This window comes from Barbus barbus, assembly GCF_936440315.1.
Source record: "Barbus barbus genome assembly, chromosome: 22".
NCBI classification, from domain to species: Eukaryota; Metazoa; Chordata; class Actinopteri; order Cypriniformes; family Cyprinidae; genus Barbus; species Barbus barbus.
Window position 1 is genome coordinate 27248315 of NC_136750.1, and position 23924 is coordinate 27272238.

Below are 23924 nucleotides of genomic sequence, written 5' to 3' on the forward strand. Positions count from 1 at the left end.
ATCAAACTGCAGACGAGTGCTGAGCTATTAAACACCTACAATGACGACCTCCGACTGACTGAATGGATTTGATCGTTATTATTACACAAACACACTCGAAAACATCAACTTGAACGCGTAAGAGGGGGTTTCAAGGGTCTTATTTTGTATGAGTCATCGGGTAAGGTCAGGTAAGGAAAAAGGAAAAAGGAAAGGTTAGGTTGATTACTTCCAGTCTCTTGAAATGAAGTACTGCAGCTCCAGAAGACGGTGTTCACAGTCTTGAACCATCTTCTCTGTGTAAAGATGCTCCATTAAACAAGACAGAATCCTACAAACACACAAATACATGTTTTTAATATTTAATCCACCAAATAAAATGAACAGCTTTATATCATACGTAATATAAGGAATCACTGCTTGGCATTACTGCAGAAATAAAAGAAAAAAATTGAAATAGTACATTTGTATTCAACAAATCAGCTTTATCTGTAAACACGGATGGCATTATATGATTATACAATAAGCTGGCACATACTACAATATTTCCACTACATGAAACATGTTATTAAAAATAATAATACATTAAATAAAACAAATAAGAAAAAAATATTTAATAAATATAACCTTTTCAAAATAGATCCAAATAAATAAAATTAATCAATAAACAAACAAACAAATCCCTTATTTGAGTCTCTTCCGATGCAGGACCATTTTTAATATTTTATTTGACAAATATTATAAAAATCAATGAAAAATGAATAATAATTTTAAAACAACCAATTAGAAATTAAATAAATTAGAAAAAAAACATTTAATAAATAATTTTCAAAAACTAAGAATTTTTCATAAAAAAAAAAAAAAAAAATTATTAATAATAAATTAAATATTTTTTTTTTGTATTACATAGCCTTTTCCAATGCAGACACTGTGTAAACTTGACTGAATTGCATTCTACAGCTTGAATCCCTGTTCATCTTTCGTCCTCTTAGAAAAAGAGTGACACATTTACACTCCACACACACTTAATTGGATTTCACCCTCTCCTCTAAATCCACTGCAGTTTTATATGGTGCCTGTGAGAGAAAGACAGTATTGGTGCTTTAAACAAAGAGTCTAAATCTCTACAGGAGTGTTATCTCACCCAAATAAATCCTGTGACAGACTACAGTTACCTACTGCTTAGTAGTTTCCACTAACAGAGTACAATACAACACGCTCATTGAAGCTTCCATGCAAGTATTTACACTATATGGACATAACTCACATAGGATCTCCGCTGCGGATGTGTTTGCAGGCCGTCTGGATCACAGACTCACAGGCTTCATTCAAAGCACGATCAATCCGGTAATCAGCGCCGGGGTCTGCTGACTGGATAAGAGTCTGGAGCTACAAGAGACCCCCCAAAAAAACTGATTTCTAGAGCAGCAAATCAACATATTAGAATGACTTCTGAAGGATCATGTGACATTGAAGACTGGAGTAATGATGCTGAAAATTCAGCTTTGCATTCCAGGAATAAATTACATTTCAAAATGTAAACAGTTATTTTAAATTGTTAAAAGCAGTACAAAAACTTAAACTTATTTTTAAAAAGTACAAACTTCAATTAAACATCCAATACCCTTTCCCACATTCCCAAGGGTTCTTACTGCTGTCTGGCAGAGGTTGTCCACCGTGCCCTTGTCCCCGCGGGTGACTCTCATGAGGCAGTGTAGGGTTCGTCCCTTGCGGTGCAGTCCTGAGCAGTGTGCCTCGATCTCTCCTCGACAATGCAACACGATCTCAGGGCTCAGAGAGAAATCCTCCATTAGCATGCGTCTGTAGTCCAGCATCTCACCCTGACAGTCTCCGGTCACCGTACGGCCTGAGATGACAGCGGTAAAACCCACGGGAAGGAACGTAACAATGAACAAACTTATTAGGTTGCAGCAAATCAGTAAACAGCCCTGAAGAGGACAACATGCATGAATGAGAGCAAAGCCTATGGCTGGAACAGAATACAAGCGTGTTATTTACTGCACAGAATATACAGTATACTGCATTTCATGTTTAAAAAAAACCCAATTCAAACGTATTTGTGTGATAGTCACTAAATATTTAATTACTTTAGATTCATAATTTATAATGATTGATATTGGTTTAATATTTTGGCCTATGGTGCTGATTATTATTTATTATTTTTATGGCGGATATTAAAATTCCATACCATTTTGTAAAAAAAAAAAAAAAAAAAAAAAAAGGAAAATAACTAAAATAATTTAATACTACAAGTGAATTTAGTACTTCTACTAATATGGTACTAGTCTAAATGTAAATATGAGTAATAATCAAATGGTAATACTACTACTAATGAAAAAAAAAAAAACATGCACAATTAAATCCCAATACCAAACTATATTGGAAAAACAAACAAACAAAAATCTTTAGTGTATTTGCCTATAACTGATATGGTACTAATTTAAATGTAAAAAATATGAACAGTATTCACATGATAACAATAATAATATGAATAATAATCAAATTTAAATTTAAAAATGCACAATTAAATATCCAATATTAAACGACACTAAAACCAAACTAAATCTTTAATATTGGCCCATAAGCAATATTGTACTATTCTAAATGTAAATATGAATGATAATCTTAGGATAATAATATGAATAATAAATAATAATAAAGTAAAAAAAAAAAAAAAATTATTAGTAGCAGACAACCGATAGGGTACTATTATAAATGTAAAAAATAATGATTAATAATAATAATAATAACAAAATCAAACAATACTGAAAAATATTTTAAAAAATTATATTGGCAGATAAAGATCTGGAACTAATTCAAATGTTAAAATTTATAATAATTGATATTTACATGAATGATAATAATGAGTAATAATCAATTTAGAATTAAAAATTAACATGCATAATGATATATCCAATATCAAATAATACTGAAAAATAAAAAGATAAGGAAAAGGAAAGGATGTGACATGTGGCCAAGTATGGTGACCCATACTCAGAATTTGTGCACACACACAGCAGTGAGTAGTGAACACACACACACACACACACACACACACACACACGTGGATTGGCCAATATCAGAGTACAACTGTAGTATGATACTGAATGACACGAACAGACCTCTGTGAACAGCAGACTCCAGGCAGAGGAGGAGGTAGGAGAGTCTGGCTTCTCGTGCGCGAGGCATGCTGGTGTCTGGGTTACAACGGTATTTGCGTAGGTCGGCTTTACAGGCCTTTGCAAGGGAGTAACTGACTTTATAATCTTGAGCAATGAGCTTTTGCCGAGTGGTCAGGGCGTTTCTGCACTGTGGACAGAGATGCTTATTAAGTACACAGACACTCAGACAGGACAAACACATACACTAAACTGACCACCAACATTCCTGTGGCTTCTTCTGACTTTGGATCAGAAACGGACATTTTATGCACATAATGTTGCATGGATTTGGTTGAGAAACAAAAAACTGCTTACGTTTACATTCAATTTGAGTTTATTTCCCATAATCCGTGGTATTAAATTCAATATATTGGTAACTAAAATGTGCCGCACCTTTTCTGACATTGCTTCCTCAAATTTATGGTTGAACAAGCATTTGTACACTCTGCCCTCTCCCACCTGGGTCTGCAACCACAAAAAAAAGAACATGTATAAAATGTTAAGCATTGACAGATCAATTCAGGTCAATCGGGAGATATTCAATGCTTCATGTTCGCACATCAACACATCGGCCCCTCCTCTACGAAGCAGCTGTGTGGTTTAATCCTATCGTTCTGACTCACAGCACATCAGAGGCAGCTGTCAATCAAACCAGCCTGCCCCCTTCCAGTAAGGTATATACTTGTAGTAAGTAGTAAAAGTATGCAAATTAGGCTGCAGTTATCGTGATGGATGAGAGGAAACTGTTAGAGAAGCTGACATACATTTTCACAAAAGCGCTCCCGGTCATCTCGGCAGGAGAAGTAGAGGTAGCGGTCGAGGTGGAAGTCATCGGCTGACAGTTCAGCCACTCTCATGATGGACTTTTTGCAGACATCCTTGATTTGATGAGCCTTATCCTGCTGCTCTGCTTCCCTGACCAGAGCCCTCTCCAGACACGCAATCACCTCACCCTGAGAATGCAGGTCCTAACCAGAAGAAAAAAAATAAGACAAAATATTTGGCCTCGGAACTCGGGACAGCTTGGCTTAGAGTTTATTTTGGGACAACAGATATGTTAGACTCAAGGGATAAAAGGGAGGAAGTAAAAATGAATCACAAAGGAAAAATGTCAACTAGTAAGATATATAACAAAGAATGTGAAAACCAAATAGAATAACAATGATGCTTTTGCATGCAAGACAAAAGAGGAAATGACAAATTCCTTATATGTGTATAAGTAAAAAATTGTGTTATTACAATTTTTGGTTAAAAATTTTTTATGAGCTTTTTAGCTTTTTTATATAGAAAAGACAGAAAAGAGCAGTGCTATTTTAGTATTATTTATATACTATTATAGTATTTATTATTATTATTTCAAATTTTAATTGTTACATTTTTGATCAAATTTAAAATATGATTAAATTAGTAATAATATGGTTTTATATTTTTATAGTTTGTTTTAACTATAATTTCGGTTTTGTAATGTCTTAAATGCTTTTGTTAATTTTATTAGTTTTTTTCCATTTATCTTTTATTTATTTTTAATTTCCGTTTTAGTAATATTAGTACTTCAACCAATTATGAAGTACTAATTAGACGGTGTAATTTTATTAAATTATAATTTTAATTTTATAAATTAAAAGTATAAAATTATGACGGATGCATCGAAATGAAAATTCTTGGCCGAAGCCGAACAAAATGAAACACTGGGCCGAATACCAAACACGTTTTTTTGCATTTTTCCCCCCATGTAGGCCTATTTTGGCATTTTTTTTTTCACCATTGCATAAATTAAATTGCCAAAATGTGCTTTTTACTGTTTTGTCCTGCTTTTCAAAAATATATATATAAAAAAAAAAAAATAATTACAAATCAACAATTAAAAAATATTTACTTAACACTGAACATTTTTTTAACATTCTATCAGACATTATACCAACAAAGCACAATTTAACTTAAAATTAAGTTACTAAAATAATATTTTTTGGAGACCCCCTTCTTGAATCAGGCATGTATTTTTTACTGTTCAAATAAACGCAGCCTTGCTGAGCAGAAGAGACTTCATTTAAAACATTAGAATATATTACAGATCCCAATTTAAACACTATGTGTGAATGTTATAATAAATGTATAGAGCTGTTGTAGGGTAATTATCATTATCATTGTCTTTTTTATTTAATTTTACAGAACAACAGTAAAATTAAAAAAACTAACATTTATGAATGTTGATGGCGTTTTCAGGCCCCGGCTCTTAATGCATGGTTTTTCCTTCTGGAGCATCAGTGAGCGTTTGAACCTTCTGTAATAGTTACATATGAGTCCCTCAGTTGTCCTCAGCGTGGAAAGATGAATCTCAAACTCATACAGTCATAGTTGGAAAGGGTTCATATACACAAAAATGCTGGAAAACCAAAGAATTTGTGGGACCTGAAGGATTTTTCTGAAGAACAGCAGGCAGTTTAACTGTTCAGGACAAACAAGGGACTCATGAACAACTATCACGAAACTAAAAAAACACAGCTATGGATCGTTCAGGTAACAACACAGTATTAAGAATCAAGGGGATGTAAACTTTTGAACGGGGTCATTTTTATAAATTCAACTATTATTTTCTCTTGTGAGAAAATAACTATGTAAACATCTTTTATGTGTAATATCTTATTCAGGTCAGTACTAAATAAACAATAACATGCATTTTGTATGATCCCTCTTATTTTGGTAAAATAATTAACATTATGCAGATTTTGAAAGGTGTATGTAAAGTTTTGACTTCAACTGTATTTAAATGATTCTCATTACGAATTTAGGAAGATGTTTGTCGCACGCATCGCATTGTCACATGCCTTTAAAAAAAATAGTAAAAATGTTACTGAGCTACAGCGTTTCAGCGCAGATTTTCCTCGTGATTTGGACTTTGAACTTTTACAAATCACGAGGACTTAAAATAAATAGGCTTTACAAATAAATGCAATTTGTACGTGTATTAGAAAACAAAACATTCTGCAGTTTATTTACTAATCATTTGAGGCCATTTCGCAAACAGTTTTAAATACTTTCACACTGCAGACACGTTTGATCACATCACGTCATTGTTCGGTACAATTTATGTTGTAAATTGGTCTTCGGTCTTTTTGTTTATTCGGCCGAACATCGAAAGTGTTTTTTTTTTTTTTTTGCTATTTTCAACTATTTCGGTTGCTGAACATTCGGTGCATCCCTAAAAATTATTTCAGCTAGTTTCCAAGGAAACAATTCTAACATTTCTAATATAAATTCTTTTCATCCGATTATTTTTTATTTTATTTTTATTTAAAACTAATAGTTTTAGTTAATAACAATATAACAATACTGTTAGAATGAGGAAAATATATAAATAAATACAGTAAATAAATACAAATCAAAACTAAATTATATCAAAACAAAATTAAAAAAACGTTTTTTTTTTTTTTCGTTTTTTTTTTATTAAGTTAAAAGTTTAAAAAATGTTGCCAATTTTAGATCATTGGTCTGTGAATTTAAGTGACAGCCACGCGTTTAACCTACACTTCCTGAGGTCCGGGAGAAAACACCATCCAAGGCGACTGTAAACAAATAACGCCGTAAAATAGCGTTGATGATGATATTCAAATACCCATGCTAATTATTTTGTCATTAAGTTGCATGCCTTAAATTTTGACACAAAATTACTTTGTGATATTTAAAGGCAAAAGGCACTACAGAAAGGGAGCTGTCAGTTACCCACATAATAGTACTTAATTACTGCATAACCCGTGATCTAAAAGACATCTAAAAGATGCCTAAACCAACTAAGCAGCCAAATATAATCTTCATTCCTCACTTGCCATCTTGTGTGTTTGGCAGTCTGAGCCTACTTAGGCTATTTTCAGTCAACAAGCAGACAAGTCTAAAGTTAACTTTTTTAATTTCAGCAGAGTGCACCCGGGGGAAGGAAGCAAGTGCGGTGAACGGGTGCCCATGTTCCAGCACGCCCGGAGGAATGTGGACATTTCGGGAACGGCAGAGTCACTACATCACAGAGCCATCTGGTACCAAGCCAACATCCTATGGTTTCCCAAAGGGATATTCTAGAGCTTTGCGGTTTTAAGTGGGCAAAGAGTCAAAGCGTTCATAGCTATTATTGGAACGTAAGCTTACTTTTTCTCCGACAGTGATGCTTCCACACTGCAGCGTGTTGATGTCTTCTCTGCATTTGTCCATAAAGCCACATATGAGCCGATAGTCGCTGAAGATGATGCTGGTCATCTTGGTGATGTACTGATGGCACTGGCGTTCTGTGATGTTGGTGCGGTGGTCCACCAGGCAGGACATCAGATAGCCTTTCCCCCGCTCTTCATCTGCACACTCTTTCAGCTGAGAAACAGATTTAAGGCTCTTTTCATTATCCGTGAGAAGAAGCAGTCATTGATCAATGCTGCAGACATGAAGAATTTACATTCCTTATTTAATATCAAGTCAATTTCATTAATGGTAATTAAATTGTGTATTCAACCACAAATGTGCATCAAAACACACACACACACACACACACTCGTGAAGAGGTTAGTGGGAAACTTTTGTCTATTGAGATTCATTTTAATTACATTATGGCAGCTCAGAGTGCAGTCAAACATAAAATCACACTGCATTACAAATGTAGACTTCGGTTCCTCTGCATTGAAATTAGGCCTGCAGGATATTGGAAAAAAGGCATTTTTCCAGCAATATATACTGAAATATATATAAAAGAACACAGGAATTTTTGGAGACACTTTATAATAAGGTTACATTTTGTTACAGTATTTATTCATCTTTGCTAAGGTTAGTTAATAAAAATACAACTGTTTATTGTTAGTCCTTGTTGGCTCAGGTCCATTAAATAACATTAACATATATTTTTGATTTTAATAATGTATTAATAATAATAAAACCTTTTTTGAGTGTGAACTCTCCTTTGAGGACTCAATTATTTGGGAAATAACTTGAAAAATGTGGTAGTTCATGCTTATGAAATCCAACTCAAACCTCTTTCAGTAACCATAACGTGAACAGAGTCAATATGACTAAAATTATAATTAGGCTATGATTTTTATTAAGATTATTGTTAAATAAAATATTAAACTAATAAATATATTATAATAACACAAAAAAAAGGATTTAAAAAAAATTGAACTGAATACATTTCTTTTCAAAGTTTAAACTATCAAGCTTTTAATTTAATTGTTTGCCGCCAAAGAAATACAGTCTTTGTATCTGTGCGTTTCAAAACTAAATGTGGCAGTGGCACGCTCTTTATTTACCAAACGCACAGCTCAGGATAACAGTGTTTCAGTATGTTAATTCACAGTAAATGAACCAAAACACTCTGAATCACTTAAAGGTGGGGTAAGTGGTTTCTGGTAACCAATGCTGACATTTGAAATCACCAAAACAAGCACGCCCCTACCCCAAAAGGGTCTCGCCCCTATTTTGATAGCTCCGCCCCACACATACATACGGCAACGATTAGTTCTGTGAAACAAGCAAAACCAATGTTACTCACCTATCTAGAAGAAACAAAGCAACCTCGGTGTCCGATCGCAGGCCTTCCGCTCCTTGAGTTCTCTCCAGTGCTGGAAAGCTGATTCGATATTTACACGGGTCCTACTTCTTGCCTTATCGTAACACCATGTCTACACTGGATGCGAACTATAGGACTCATTATAATCAGTGATGCTATCTACAATGCATGCCGAGCCGGGACACGACAAATCCCCGACAGTAAACTGCTGCCGCGTTCTATTTATGACGTATCGACACAAATTTCAAATGATTTTCAACGGTCGCTTTGTCGCCTTTGTAAGCCTTCTTTTGTTCCGCAGACGTTTTCCTCTTTTGTTTTTTATCCGCCATCTCTGTCGTCGCTCGGCTTGGCTAATGTCCGTCATGTCCACTGAGCGCGCTCTCTCCTCTGCATCATGAGAAGACACGCCCCTTACTACTGATTGGCTACACGTTGATTTGGTACTGGGCCCGAGTCAGTTTTCTAAAGCGTTTTTGAAAAAAATACATACCCCACCTTTAAATAATCAACGGATCATTAAGCCATATTGCAAGTTCAACTGTATTTTGTTATATTGTGCAGCCCTAACTGAAATAACACACTCTCACACACACACACGAGTTAAAAGCATGATTAAACTATTGGGGACAAAAAAAACATTATTTCACCACTTTAATTTTTAAATCGCCACATTTGCTGCTAGTTGCTTGAAAAACAAGTTACTAGGGTAGTGCAATAAAATTGGCTAAATCGGCAACGCTGCAGGCTAACTGAACATTCCAGCATTCCAGTCCGATGCTGTGAGTACCCATTAAAGAGCAAAGGTCCAAAAGAAAATCGACTCAGCAAAACAACAGCAGAAACTGACCTCTAACATGGTGCTCGTACACACTTCCAGCGCCACGGACTCAAACTTCGGATCTGTGGTCAGATTCAGCTTGTAGTTCCACAACAGCTGGCAACAATATGAAACATTAAAAATATACATAAAGTGACTTTTCCTGTGTTTGTGAATTCCTTCGAGTGTGATCTTTTGATTCAGTTCACAAGTATAAATGGTTCATTTATGAATCAGACCGTTTCAACTCACTGTGAAGAATGATTATCAGCAAATAAAGATGTACATTTCCATCTATTTTTCACACAAAGCTATTGGATGACTTCAGAAGACTTCAAATAGAGCACACTAGTCGTACGCATGACTTTTATGATGCTTTTGCATCCTTTTCCTTGTTCTGAAAATATTAGTGCAGTCTTCAGTCCGCTATTTCTTCCTTTCGTGTTCCACATTACACGTTTGGAATGACGTAAGCATGAGTAAATAATGACAATCTTAATGTTCAAGTGAACTGTTCCTTCGAGTCAGTTCTTTCAAAAGAACCTAAACAAAATTTACCAAGGTCAAGTCTGGCAATGCAGTTAAAAAGAAAATAATACTTTCTTCGTTTTATGGTTTGAGCATGAAGTAACGGCTCAATAGAAAGTAACTGATTTCACTTCAGAGAGAAAAATGAAACTTTCTCTTCAAAACAAAAAGATGTCAGTTGAAGTACATGGCCTTGTAGTTACTGTATCACACTCCACAGCTCGAAAGCTCTCTGTATGTGATTGCACATTAACAGTGACACTAACTAAAAGTGCTGATAAATGGAAGATCCAAAAATGCCAGAATAATTTCTTTATCTTAATTATTGCTCAACTATGAGCATTGCTTAATGAGATGGGTGACTGAGGCCTGAATCATACGCCTAAATTTTCCTCATTTCTGATTTGTGGACCAGGTATCACGCTGCGGCCTTAATGAGAACATCAAAGCCACGAATGTTAGTGAAGGAGATCAGAAACAGATACCTCTCTCGGGACCCCACCAAATTAATTGCTGGCTGCAGCTATCATTAGATGGTGATTAGGCCATTATTCTTCTGAAATGACTTGCTGATGTTACTGGTCTCTAAATCCTACTGACGCAATCTCTCGTAAACCTACAAAGAATCGGTCTGAAAGAATGGAGTGCGCGCAGAGGGTCTTGTAAATACGGATCATCACCCTATAAGATGTGTGGAGCTGTGAAGAAGAGGAGTCACGTTGATGATCATTATTATTTAAGTCAGGCATTTTTGAGTACTTACATGGTTGCAGTCTGCAGCAATCTCTGTGTCCTGTAAAAGAGAAAGGGAATTTATAATCTTTTCATTTTCCCGTCATTTCCTTCTCTTTATTAATTCTGTATGACTTCCAATACTGAAGTTTACGCTCTGAGAATTGTAATTGTTACTCATGCCAATAAAGCTTTATTACTGGCAGTAAATGGAGGTAAAAACAACAACAACAACAATATATATATATATATATATATATATATATATATATATATATATATATATATATATATATATATATATATATATATATATATATATATATATATATAATAAACAATCATATAACAATCTAGCAATATATATATATATATATATATATATATATATATATATATATATATATATATATATATATATATATAAACAATCATACAATTGATAATAAAATAAAATATTATTTTAAAATAAAATAATTACATTAAATTGCCCAATATCAAACAATATGGACACATTTTAAATACCAAATTAATAAAATATCTAAATGCTTTTACTAATAAAATAAAACTAAAAGTAAACTAGATAAAATAATGGCACAATCCAATGCACTAAATCACCAAATTATCAAATGTTTTAACAAAAAAAAAAGTTTTTTAATAATAAATAAATAAATAAATAAATAAATATATATATATATATATTACATACACATATACATTTATTGTTAATTTGTTAAAATATTTCATAATTTGGTGATTTAGTAAAAGTGCATTGTGCAATATATATATATATATTTGTTTAACTAATAAAATAAAATAAAGTAAAATGAAATAATGGCACTTTCCAATACTTACACATTTTGTAAAATCCCAAATTTATTAAGAATAGACTGATTTTATTTACAAATATCATAAAAATAAATGTTAAAACTGATCAAATAAAACAAAAAATAGGAGAAATGACATTCCAGCACACTGTTGAATATCAACTGATAACTGATCAATTTTTTAAAACCCAAATTTATGAAAAAAAAAAAAATTAAATATAAAAAAAACAAACAAAAACAGTTCATTAGATCTCTTCCAATATAAACACATTTGTTTTACAAATAAAATAAACCAACAAAACCACATACTTGCACAAATACCAGAAAACAGCATAAATAAAAGTTAAACACTTAAAGATGCTGTTGTTTGTATATGGAATTAGTTCCTATCGCTCTGAAGCACACAATATAGTATCAGCTATGATAAAAGAATAGTCTCTTAATAATTCAAGCAGATAAACAGAATGCCTTGTGACCTCTCAAACCTTTAGTTTTCCTCCCTCGATACTCATCCTTTCAGCAGCCTGTCTGTTTCTTCTCATTCTGGCTGGGTTAGACCACTGACTGCTAACTGTCAATAAGCACAGTCTCTAACCGAGCACAGTAAACAACTGCTGAGTGACTCATAGAGCATGAAAATGCAATTAGCAATTGTCAGGAGACGACAACAACATAGTCAAACAGGCAAAAATCAATGTGCATTCACATACAACGCCCTAACAATGGCTTGACAATAATGCATCATCCTTCAGCTGCCCTCGATAAGACGAACATCAAAGCAAAGACATTTTGCTAGTGTGGACACAAAAACATGTTTAATTAAGTTAGTGGAAATTAGAACAGGTGCTTTTAGATTAATCTTAATCTTACAAAGTAAAAATATTTTTAAGTAAAGGTGTCTGGTGCATAGACTGATGAGTATGTGCTCCTGGATTTAAATGGATTAAACACACACACACACACACACACACACACACACACACACACAATAGATTGATTTCCTTCTAGCTATAATGAATACAATATAAATATATACACAAACAACAAAAATGGTAATAATACTTATATTAGATGATAGATAGATAGATAGATAGATAGATAGATAGATAGATAGATAGATAGATAGATAGATAGATAGATAGATAGATAGATAGATAGATAGATAGATAGATAGATAGATAGATAGATAGATATTATTATCATGCCAGTATTTCATTAAAAGAAATGCATTTCTTTATGATTTTCCTCTCGATTTTAGGGGTGTTTTCGTGACATTCATGCATTAAAAATAAAGAAACGTGTAGTAAATCTTCATAGCTCTAAAGCAACAGCTGACAAAACTAGTACCCCACATAAAACGACTAAACAGGTTCATGGTCAGTGTTCTTGAAGGAGATCAGAAGATGATATCACAGCAGAAGCACATAACACAGCACAGGCCCTAAATAGGAACAGGCCGATATTTGAGCTCAGGAACCACACCCAGATCAATCATCCGGTTCCTCGTCGCCAGCCAGAAGGATATTTCTATTTGTACGTCAGGGCTCTGTGATTACAGGCTAGTCGGGGCGTACATGGATCATCTATTGATTCTGTGAGATTCCACATTGCTTGCTTTCCTGTATTAATGTGATAAAGGTTGAATTTGGACGGTTTGGTTCAATAAACCGGCTCAATAAAAAAGTATTATCGATTCAGAGTTTGTATCATCGCTCACAAGAGTTCACAGAAGTGGGATTTGCTTGTTGGACCTACAGTAAAATCACTACGGTTTTTATTAGCGACATCAATCTTTAGTGACTTTTTCTTTTTCAGATCATTTGTTTCATGCATCCTGAGATTAAAGAAGTAAAAATATCAAGGCATGTGTTTTGAGTCACACATCAATGAGAGGTAGTCAGGCGGGTGGAACAGTTGAAATGTCAATGTATCTGCGAAGAATCTTTTAAACCTTAGAAGTCATTCTGTTTCATTAAGAAGTGGGAGGAAATATATTATAAACCACTGGACCATTTTTGCCCATAACGCACATCAATTTTCAGCTTGTAAACATCTGTGTGTGAATGCAAACTTTTTAGGAGCTTCTCAAAGATGTCTGCTTGTTTTTGGCCATCCATCTTACTTCTTATCAATGAAGAGCCATAGCTGAGGTTTTACACAGCTCACATCCTAATACGAGTTTCTTATGACTTTCACAAGAAAAGAAAAACGAAAAATAATAACCAACTCTTCAGCTCTTTATTAACTCTGGATCAAATGTAGGTTTTTCTGTTCTATTCCAGTTTCTCACAATCACAGTCCCTGGTGAGATTCCGCTCTGATAAAAATGTCTTCAAAAAGCCAAAGAGCGCTTAAGTATGAAAGAAGTTTCACTGCAGCACTACAGAATAAGATGCTCTGACAAATAATTAAAAGGGAAGAGGAATGTTTTACAATAGGGACAAAGTCTTTTCCCAAACTTCCTTCTTAAACTAGTAAGACAATGTTTAACTTCATCTACACTGCCATTTAAAAGTTTTGAAAGAAGTCTCTTATGTTCACCAAGGCTACATTATTTGAGCAAAAAAACCCAAAGCTGAATTTTCAACATCATAACTCCAGTCTTCAGAGTCACATGATCCTTTAGAAATTATTCTAATATGCTGATTCGCTGCTCAAGAAACATTTCCTAATATTTTTGTGATATATTTTTACACATTTTTTTAAGGTTCAAAAGTACAGCATTTATTTGAGAGAATTTTAAATGCATCCATGCTGAAGAAAGGTATCCATTTCTTTAAAGGGGTCATATAATGCCCATTTTCTAGAAGTTGATATGATTCTTTAGGGTCTTAATGAAAAGTCTGTAACATAGTTTGGTTAAAATTTTTCATTGGTAGTGTAAAAAACACTTTGTTACCGTATCAAAAACAGCTCTTGTCAGAGCAAGCCGTACTGTGTCATTCTCCTTTAAATGTTAATGAGCTCTGCTGACTCCGCCCCGACTGTTTACTGTTTACGACCGTATACTCATAACCTTGCCTAAAATATACATATTTATTTTCTGACAAAGTTTATAACACTTAAAGGTGCAATAGGAGATTTCGAAAAATGCTAACTTTTAGCCTGATAAAGTGTGCGAGATGTGAATTTAAATTGTATTTATTTACAGAGGTATATTATTTCACAATTCTCTAGTAAGTTTCGTATGTGTGTGAAGACGCTGCGCAGCGCAAATACATGAATAAATGTTACGAAGTTAAATAAACTTCAACTTCAATTTTCCCTGCTCAGGGAGTAGGGAGCAATGAACACTGCTCAGGGAGCATGTCAATCGAAACACAGTTCATGCGTGTAGCTCTCTTCTAACGAGCTGGTTATCTGAATCAGGTGTGTTAACTAAGACAGACATGCAAAATGTGCAGAGCGGGGGGCGCGAGGAATAGAATTGGGAACCGCTGGGTTACATCGTGTGTCATTCACCGGTGAGAAAACTTTATAGCACAGTTAGTAAAAGTACTACAATACCAGGAAGGAAGATTGGGTTGTTGATGTTTGCCATTTCTTGCTCTGTCTGCACAGCGTGCGTGAACGTGCTGATGACGTATCCTGTCTGCGCAAACAGGGTGCGCTGAGTTATGCAAATACATACGTTGACAGGCAAGTAGGAAAGCCAATTAAAACGCTCGGACCGAACGTTTTGATTGGACGAACACTTCTTAGTCCTACACCTTCCACAGAATATATAAATACATTTAGACCACTTAACTTAATGATTGCTATCAGGATGTGAAGAGACTTTCAACCAGCATAACAAAAAAATGTTACAATACGTGAAGACAATCACGTATTGTACCTTTAATTCACATCTTTTTTAATGTTCTGGTAAATAAAGCAGCTGTGAGGGACAGAACTCTCTCCTCTGTGTAGAGCACAGGGTCTGGATTTGTCATAAGTATTAAGACGAAAACAAGCCACGGGTGAAGCATCATCAACAAGACCCAGCTTCAGTCAGGTTGAGACCTGATAAAAAAGGTGAAGTTTCACTCCGTCAGGGATTTGCTAGCAGCAGACGCATTAAGCACTCGTTCACCTCATTCATGCACAGATGAGTGACTTCATGACACCAGCCTTGAAATCTCTGCCTCCAGAGAAACCCAAGTGCATTACTACCATATTAGCATTACTACCTCTAGCACCTTTTCACCTCCCAGGAAACCACCTCCTGCACTTGCTTCACGTGAAATATTCATCTATCAACAGTGATTGTGTGATCAGGAGTGATGTTGTTACTCCTTTTTAAAGTCATTTCACCTGTAGGAGAGCAGAGCAGTGATTGTTTGCACTGGATTATGAAATTCAAATTATGATGAAAACTCTTTGTGATTATAATGTTGATTACCATAAATTAATTTTCACTCATCCCTTGTCTCCTTTAAAAAGCAAAAATGTAGGTTACAGTAAAGCATTTAAAGTAGAAGTGAATTTCTGATTTCAAAAGGATTTTATAGCAGAAATGTGCCATTTATCATTTTCTAAAAGCATTTCAAACTTGTGTATTTTTTTGAGCTGTTAAGTTGTTCTCATCGTTTTCGCATACCTTTTATTGTTTTGTTTATGGAATCCTGTTGTAAGTTGTAAAATTGGATATAATTCAGCTTAGTACATGATTTCACACTAAAACATGAATATTTTTAAACTAACTTCCATTCACTTGTATATGTCACTCTGTACATCAGAGTTATTATCATTAACTAAAACTAAATGTATTAAAAACATTTAATTTAAATAAAGCTGAAATAAAATACATTTTAAATATTAGATGAAAATAATAAAAAATATAAACTGAAATGGAAATTAACCTTAAATAGAAATAAAAAAAAATATAAATAAACATGTAAAAATTGATTTGATAAATCTATAAGAATTATATAAAACAAAAAAAGCCGAAAAACATAAAAATAAAAGCTAATTCAAAATAGTAATAAAAACCATAACAGTATAAATATTATTACATTTTATAAATAATACTAAAATAATATTATTATAAACCAGATTTTTGCTTTTTGAAAGATAAATTCTTGTGGTTAAAAACAATATGCTGTAAATTATGTAATTGAGCTTAACTTGTACTGAACCTGTTATATTCTTGTTACACTATTTGAAAGCATTTCTGCAAATCTAAAACTGTGTGCAGTGTCAGAAGAGAAGCAGACACAGCGGGAACAGTGGCATTGCGTTCGTTTAACAGTATATGCTGTAGCACAATCACTTAACAGCCTGCCAAGTGCAATAATCACAGCACGACTCTGAAAGATGTGAAAAGCCCAGAGAGGATGACTCAGTGCCTGTTCGCCTATGTAACGGGCTCTGGTTTCTGTTCACTGAAATGCAGTTTTAGAGAATAAAACATCCGTCCTCATGTGCGAGAGTGAAAGTGGAGATAACGCAGGAAAACAGAGTGAGTGATTTTACAGGGAGCTTATCTGTATTCGGAGTGAGAAACAGCAGGTCCCTCATTCTCTTTATTTACTTGCAGGAAAAAAAGAAAACATTACATTAAAATATTCAAATGAAGACTTACGTCTGTAGTCCATTAATCAAGCTGAATGCTTATGCGACAAATAAAAAAAGTCTCTGCTGAATGCTAATACACTAAAAATCAGACAGGAAAAAAACTAAATGTTTAACTTGCCATTGTAAATACCAACAGACAACGAGACTGCATATAAAGACCCAAAATAAAATCATGTGCATGTTAGTAAAACTGTTTTATCAATTATAGTACAATAAAAATTCTTATGTAAAAAATGTTGTAGCCTTCACTAATATTTTGTCTGTTTTTTTCAAAACCAAGTTTGTTTTACTGACTCAAATGAAAAAAAGTATATTAATCAATATAGCATATTTATAATATAGTTTTTTCTCAAGAAAACAGATTTACTTGGTAGAGTCACATACGTATGCACATAAACATGCATGCACAAATACAATAAATAAGCTAAAAATATGAAATTATGGTAATTTATTGTGTTTTGAATTTATAATTATTTATAGTGTATATAGTACATTATAAATCAAAATGTGTCATGCGTGTATATATAATTGTAATTTATGAAATGCATGTAATTTATGCATTTTTATTCATGATTATGCAATGTTAATTTGTGTTAACATTTTCTTGTGTGTGTGTGTATGTGTAATATATTAACGATCAGCATTTTTTGATTTGTATTAATATTGTACACAAACACACACACGCGCGCGCACAAATGGATTGTCTGTCTGATATTGCACATACACTATAAGACATGAAAAAATTCTGAAAAATATTGAGTGCTACACGCTTTACACCTGTTACACTACAGAGGTAAACAGATGTTCTCATTGCCATGCGTGCTAAATCTTTCATGTGACAAAGCTAACAAGACGGAAACAGCCTGTAGGATTTTTATTTTTAGGTGACAACTTAGTTCAAAGAATTGGAAGTCACACTGTATAATAATCTTCACATCAGGTAGAATTCTAGCCCTTAAAAGAAAAGGCCCATGACTTCTATTTTAATAATCTTTTGAGTCTGTTAAATTACTGGATCAAAGCTGCGGTGGAGAATAGCAGCAACCTCTTTGTCCTTACCAGGGAAGACAAAGATTGGCTGGCAATTCTATAAAGTTTTTCACTGTCATCAAAAAGCATCAAAAGTTGGCCAAACATCAGTTGAGAGGTCAAAAACATGTCATGCCTTTGACTGATACCGACAACCAAAAAAGGACTGGCTGAAGACTGGCTGAAGAACAACCACATGATTGCAGTCCTGCAAGCTCATTTTTGAGATTGCACCACATTTGAAACTGACAGTCAAAATCAAAACGATTTTCCTCTGACAATAGATGTCAGTGACCAGCCTTTGTTCAAGCCATTACAGGATTTCTGCACCATTAATCAAAATTAAAGCAATTATTCAACACTGACCCTGACCAATTACAAAGTGAATCTTATGAAACCTGTCAAGAACATGTCTGGGTCACACTTCATCCCAAAATTCCACAGAAAGAAAACTGGAACTAGATTTTTCTTCAAAATTAAGCCCAATTTTTAGAACCATTATTGACACTATTTTGCATTACAATTATTAAACTTTTCCACCCAATTCTTATTGCAATAATGAAAAAACAAAACAAAAAAACTATGAAACAAGAAAATTCTTTTCAATAATGAAAAAAGGGGGGAAAAAACTTGCAAAATTCCAAAGACAGAAAAAGGAAAATGGATTTTGCATAAAGAAAAATAAACCTATTTTAGAACCATTATTGCCATTATTTTGTATTACAATTACAATAATGCAAGAAAATGTCTATGAAATACAAAATCTCATCGCAATAACTGCAATAATGAAACTAATTAAATAAATTAATTCCAAAATTACAAAGAAAGAAAAAAATTATCTTTGCCAATTTTTTGCAGGAAAATAATCACATTTCCCAACCAAATCTTATTGCAATAATGTGAGAAAAATTGTAAACAAATTGTAAAATATATTAGGACAGTATTTGTTATATTGCCTTTATTTAGGCTGATTTAAATAAATATACTGAATTAGAGAAATGAAAATCTTTTAAGAATCAGAATTGAGAATAATAATTAAAATACAATAAACTTGCACATAAGCATTAATGACAAATCAGAAAACATTTTCAATTGACATGAAAATGACAAAACAGGCATCCTTTTCTTCCACAAATATAATTTCTTTTTTTTCCTTTATGATTTTTAAAGTTATTAGTCCTTTCTTTTCAGTTAACACATGACTTTTTTTCTAAATAAGTAACTATCTACCAACATCAACATCACGCTATGGGGTCTTAAAGAGCTGTCGAAGCCATAAAACATGAGGTCTCCCCCTCAGCGGTGCACAAAATGAGTTCATTCCACTTCATTTTAGATTCATTAGAGTCTCAGACTGATATTTCCACACTAACAGCTTTACAGCCAACTAAACATACACAAACAAAAAACATGGTATCTTACATTTAGTCTGAAAAAAATGGAAGGACACAATAGCTTATCTGCCTCATTCATTCGATTCTGTTATATCAAACATGTTTGACTAAGAGCTAAGCTCTTTGGTTTACTTCATCGGGATCTCAGCCCCGGATCCCTGCGGGAGGGTCTCATATCAGTCACGCTAGCTGCTTTGTTTACAACAAACCCACCACGGCGTCCCACCAGTAGAGGAACCTGCTAAAAATGCAAATTAAAGACGTGCTGCAGCTGTGCCACGACCACCTTACCTCCCGCCTTCGAGCGTTTGCAAGGGTGCCTTCGCAAAAAAGACCGACCCGGAGGGGTCTGACCTCAGGGAGATGGAGAAGAGATTTATGGACATCATTTACCTCTTCAGAAGGCCACAGCTGTTACCGAGCCTCTGCAAAGCAATTATCCCAATAATTAGAGCCGCAGTCAGAATTGCTGAAGCAACCGTTTGTAGGCAAATGAACTTGGCATGCGGTGCAGGAGGAGAGACTGCGAGACGAGTATACAGCTTGTCTTGATGTTTCATTCATGCTAGAATAATTATCATCTTCTATCTGCTGCCAATGCCAAAACCAATGGGTTGCTTTTGGCTTGAAAGCTTGTAGTGGATTCTCTGTATATATAGCACTGCATTGTATGATATTATACTTATATATTACCTTGTTAAAAAACTAACTACAAAGTTTTGCTATAAGTTTGATCGCAACATAAAATCACTGTTGTTAATAGTGTTCACCATCTGTTTGATTATGTGTCATTAACTAACTGCTTGATTTTTACTGTACATTTCAGCCATATGGGCATCAACTTGAGTCACCACTGATAAACTACTACTAAATATCATGTAGAAACTTAAATTTCCTGTATAGCTGCTTTGCAACAATTCGCATTGTGAAAAACGCAATACAAATAAACTTGAATTTCATTAAAAATCTATTATAATTCCAAATAAATACATAAAAATATTATACATACTGTATGTACTTGTCCAAAAATGTATTGCAATCCTCCTAAAATTTTTTGTAAAACATAAATAAATACTATACATATATATTACAGCAATACGTGTCCAAAAATGTATTGAAACCCCCCCCCCCCAATTTTTTTTTTTTTATAAAAAATACTACACATATATATTACCATGAAACTTACTGTAAAAAATACTGCAATCCTCCCCAAAAAAATTTAATTGTATACATACTGTATATATTACCATGATATTTGTCAAAAATGTATTGCAACCCCCCCCAAAAAACAAAAAAACAACAACAACCACCAACATAACAATATAATTCTACTCACAAAAAAGTTAATTAAAAATAAAATTAGTATTATGCATATTGGTACTACCATGATACTTGTCCAATTCTAAAAATAAATAAATAGCAGTGTGTGTATATACTGTATTTGGACACTTAATAATAATACATAAATAAATACTATACATATATTTCACCTCGTTATAATTATATCTATATACACTATGTCCAAAGAAGAATACAATTGTAATTTTTTTGTAAATGTAGGTTCATCACTGTCATTTGTGGACGTATGAAGGGTATTTTCCTTAATTTGAAATGATTTGAAACTATTTCAGAGATTCTCTGCAAGCTACACACACCAAGTGCACATACTGCTCATTTTAGACAGCATTTAGACCAATTAATACCAGCATATTACCACTGAATACATCAGAGCAAGACATTCAGCCACCCTCATTTTAATTTTCAGAGGCAGGAATGGATGATTAAAAAGAAATGAACTCAAAGCGTACATCCAATTGCATTTCAAGGCTAACGAAACAAAGATTTGACACCCTAAATGGGACACGCATAATAGTCGTGCTTCAGACAGACCGCTATCTGAAATGTCCCTCAGGTGTTGAAATTAGTTATCACGGACCAGAGAGCAAGACCTCGCTTCAACACTAATGAGAGGCCGGAGTCTGTGAATTACTGAAGAGAGCGAGGCATAGTGCCATCAATACGGGTTTAAAGCTGTGACTGTAATGAGAGCTGGATTTTAGCATACTGTGGGAGAGACTCTGATATAAGAGACATTTAAACAGAAGCTCAAGAGGTTGTGAAAGTCTAGTAAAGAAAACTGCTGCTCTAAGATGTTTTTCAGCCTAAATTAATTTGTGTCTAGCTGCAAATGAACCTTGGCCCTTGTGATTGCCAGATGAAAAGTGGTGCACCGTCAGAGCCAAGAAGTCAGGGAGGAGCAGCTCAAAACAGCAGAAAACTAATCTTTAAGAAATATGGCTCAGGTTTAATATGCATACACATTTTAGATCTACTGCACAGACAAAGCCAGACTTTCTTGTTTCTGTGGAACACAAATGAGAAAGATGCATGCCAGGGACTTCAAATTCCAACTCCAAATATTATCAGACTTGTGCACGAGACTATATTACAGGCGAGCAGCCAAATATAGTTTGTGCAAAGAGTGTATAAAGCGTAAAGATATTAAAGAGAGTGTAAAGAGAAAGTAGCTCTCGCATTAAAATTAATTTGCATATATTCAAATACATTGCATCAAAACACGTCAGTGATATGTGTAATAAACCATTGGTTTTTGCATGTGTAGTAGCCGATTTTCAGTGAAAAATTATTGGTTTAGTCTGTTTACTACACAAAAATATATGGCTTCAGAAAAGCACTCATTTTTGGTGCTAGGCACTCCCCATGGTCACCGAGTCCTTCAAAAGTGTTTAAAACTTATTTTTTTTTTAGATTTTTTTTACATATTAGATGGATTTTTTTTTTTCTTTTATTGGATTATTTGAAAGTTTGATCATGCCGATCAAATTTTATTCTAAAAATTAAACTTCTCACAGGGCATCTGCTGTGTCTGAACAAAAGTTACTCCTATAATAATTTCCTCATCCGCACAACTAGGTCACTGTGTCAACAAGCACGGCACGGAAAACTACAAAAGACAAATGTAGTTAGAAGATTTTCAGCTTGTTCTTAAATTAGTCCATATTAAAGGTCTGTGCATGTACGGCTGTATAAAAGGCAGAGAAACATAAGAACATTTGCATGCTTATATATACATTTACATTTAAATTCAGATGCTGTGGTCGAGCTTGAAATAAGACTCCATGACAAAACTGACTCTAGTCAAGCTTGTGAGAGCCAATCATCGTCAGGATGTCATTTTCCTGCAGCTCCACAGTAATTAGTCACATGGTATTTACAGCTCAAATGATTGGCTGAAAACAACCTGGCAGCAGACCTGACAAACCGAAATTGAGATAAACAGCAATGCGAAGATAGCTTTCATCAGGTAGGCTATATGGACCTCCATGCACAACAAGACATTTCACAGAGTCTTTAAATTCATAAAATGAATAGATACATAGATGATAATTAAACTGAAATGTTTCAATAAAGTTTAAATCTGGACAGATTGTATCTTCTCTACTTCACTTATCAGTCTGAAATTCACAAAGCCTAATGAAGTAAAAGTACCTACCCAGAATTCATATTTATAATAATAATAATAAAAATACAATCACAAATTATATTATCATCAATAATACATTATATTGCAATAATACATACTATTATTATTATTATTCATTAAAATAATAAATTAAATTAAAATATTATAATTATAAATATTCGTTATATATTAATATAGTTATTATAATTAAATAAAATACATTTATGCATATAATAAAAATTATACATCAAATATATAAATTATAAATAAAGTTAAATATTACAATTATTATATATTATTTTTACTGTTGTTTTTGTTATTATTATTTAATTATTAGCTATATTATATAGGCTACACTCAACATCATTAGGGGTGCTGCTCACCTCCTTCTTGTCCTGCAGGCATTCCAGTACAGACAGGTTATTTGTCCAGGTGTGTTTTGGACACAGACGGGTCATGTCGTCCCGGCAGGCCTGTTCTTCTGCCAGCTTCCAGCCGGTGGATCTTCTAGACTGAGCACCGGAGGACGCGGCGGCGGCGGCGTTATTCCCGGGGTTCGGTAGCGCGGCTCTGAACTGCATGGCGGCAGCCGGAGGATGGACATTCCCGAAACCTGGAAGAGGTTTAAGAGCCTGTACGGTTAGCAGGCAGAGAGACATGAGGAGCAGCAGCAGCTGAACACGTCCACACGCCGCCATCTTCAACCACAAACAGCTGAACCGAGCTCCACTCACTCTGCCTCCGAAGACTCCGCGCTGACCGGGCGAACCTAGCACGGCGAAGGCTTTGCTCATGAATATTAATGACGCCACGTGACGCGAGCCCAGCACGCTTTATTGATTGGCTGGACTACT

At 34.1% G+C, this 23924-nt stretch overlaps 1 protein-coding gene across 1 annotated transcript in view; it reads right to left on the minus strand.

The window, feature by feature from the left end:
* LOC306888778 (Golgi apparatus protein 1-like) overlaps positions 1-23816 on the minus strand; it is a 39432-nt gene extending 15616 nt beyond the window's left edge. Inside the window, exons 1-10 of the mRNA XM_079447222.1 lie at positions 23454-23816; positions 10812-10841; positions 9551-9637; positions 7299-7514; positions 3926-4129; positions 3555-3626; positions 3123-3309; positions 1632-1846; positions 1247-1368; positions 209-310 (exon numbers count right to left, since the gene is read on the minus strand). Of these exons, the coding sequence (XP_079303348.1) occupies positions 209-310; positions 1247-1368; positions 1632-1846; positions 3123-3309; positions 3555-3626; positions 3926-4129; positions 7299-7514; positions 9551-9637; positions 10812-10841; positions 23454-23768 (1550 nt within the window). The 5' untranslated portion in view covers positions 23769-23816. The remainder of the gene's footprint in view (positions 1-208; positions 311-1246; positions 1369-1631; positions 1847-3122; positions 3310-3554; positions 3627-3925; positions 4130-7298; positions 7515-9550; positions 9638-10811; positions 10842-23453) is intronic.
* Positions 23817-23924: the final 108 nt, after the last annotated feature.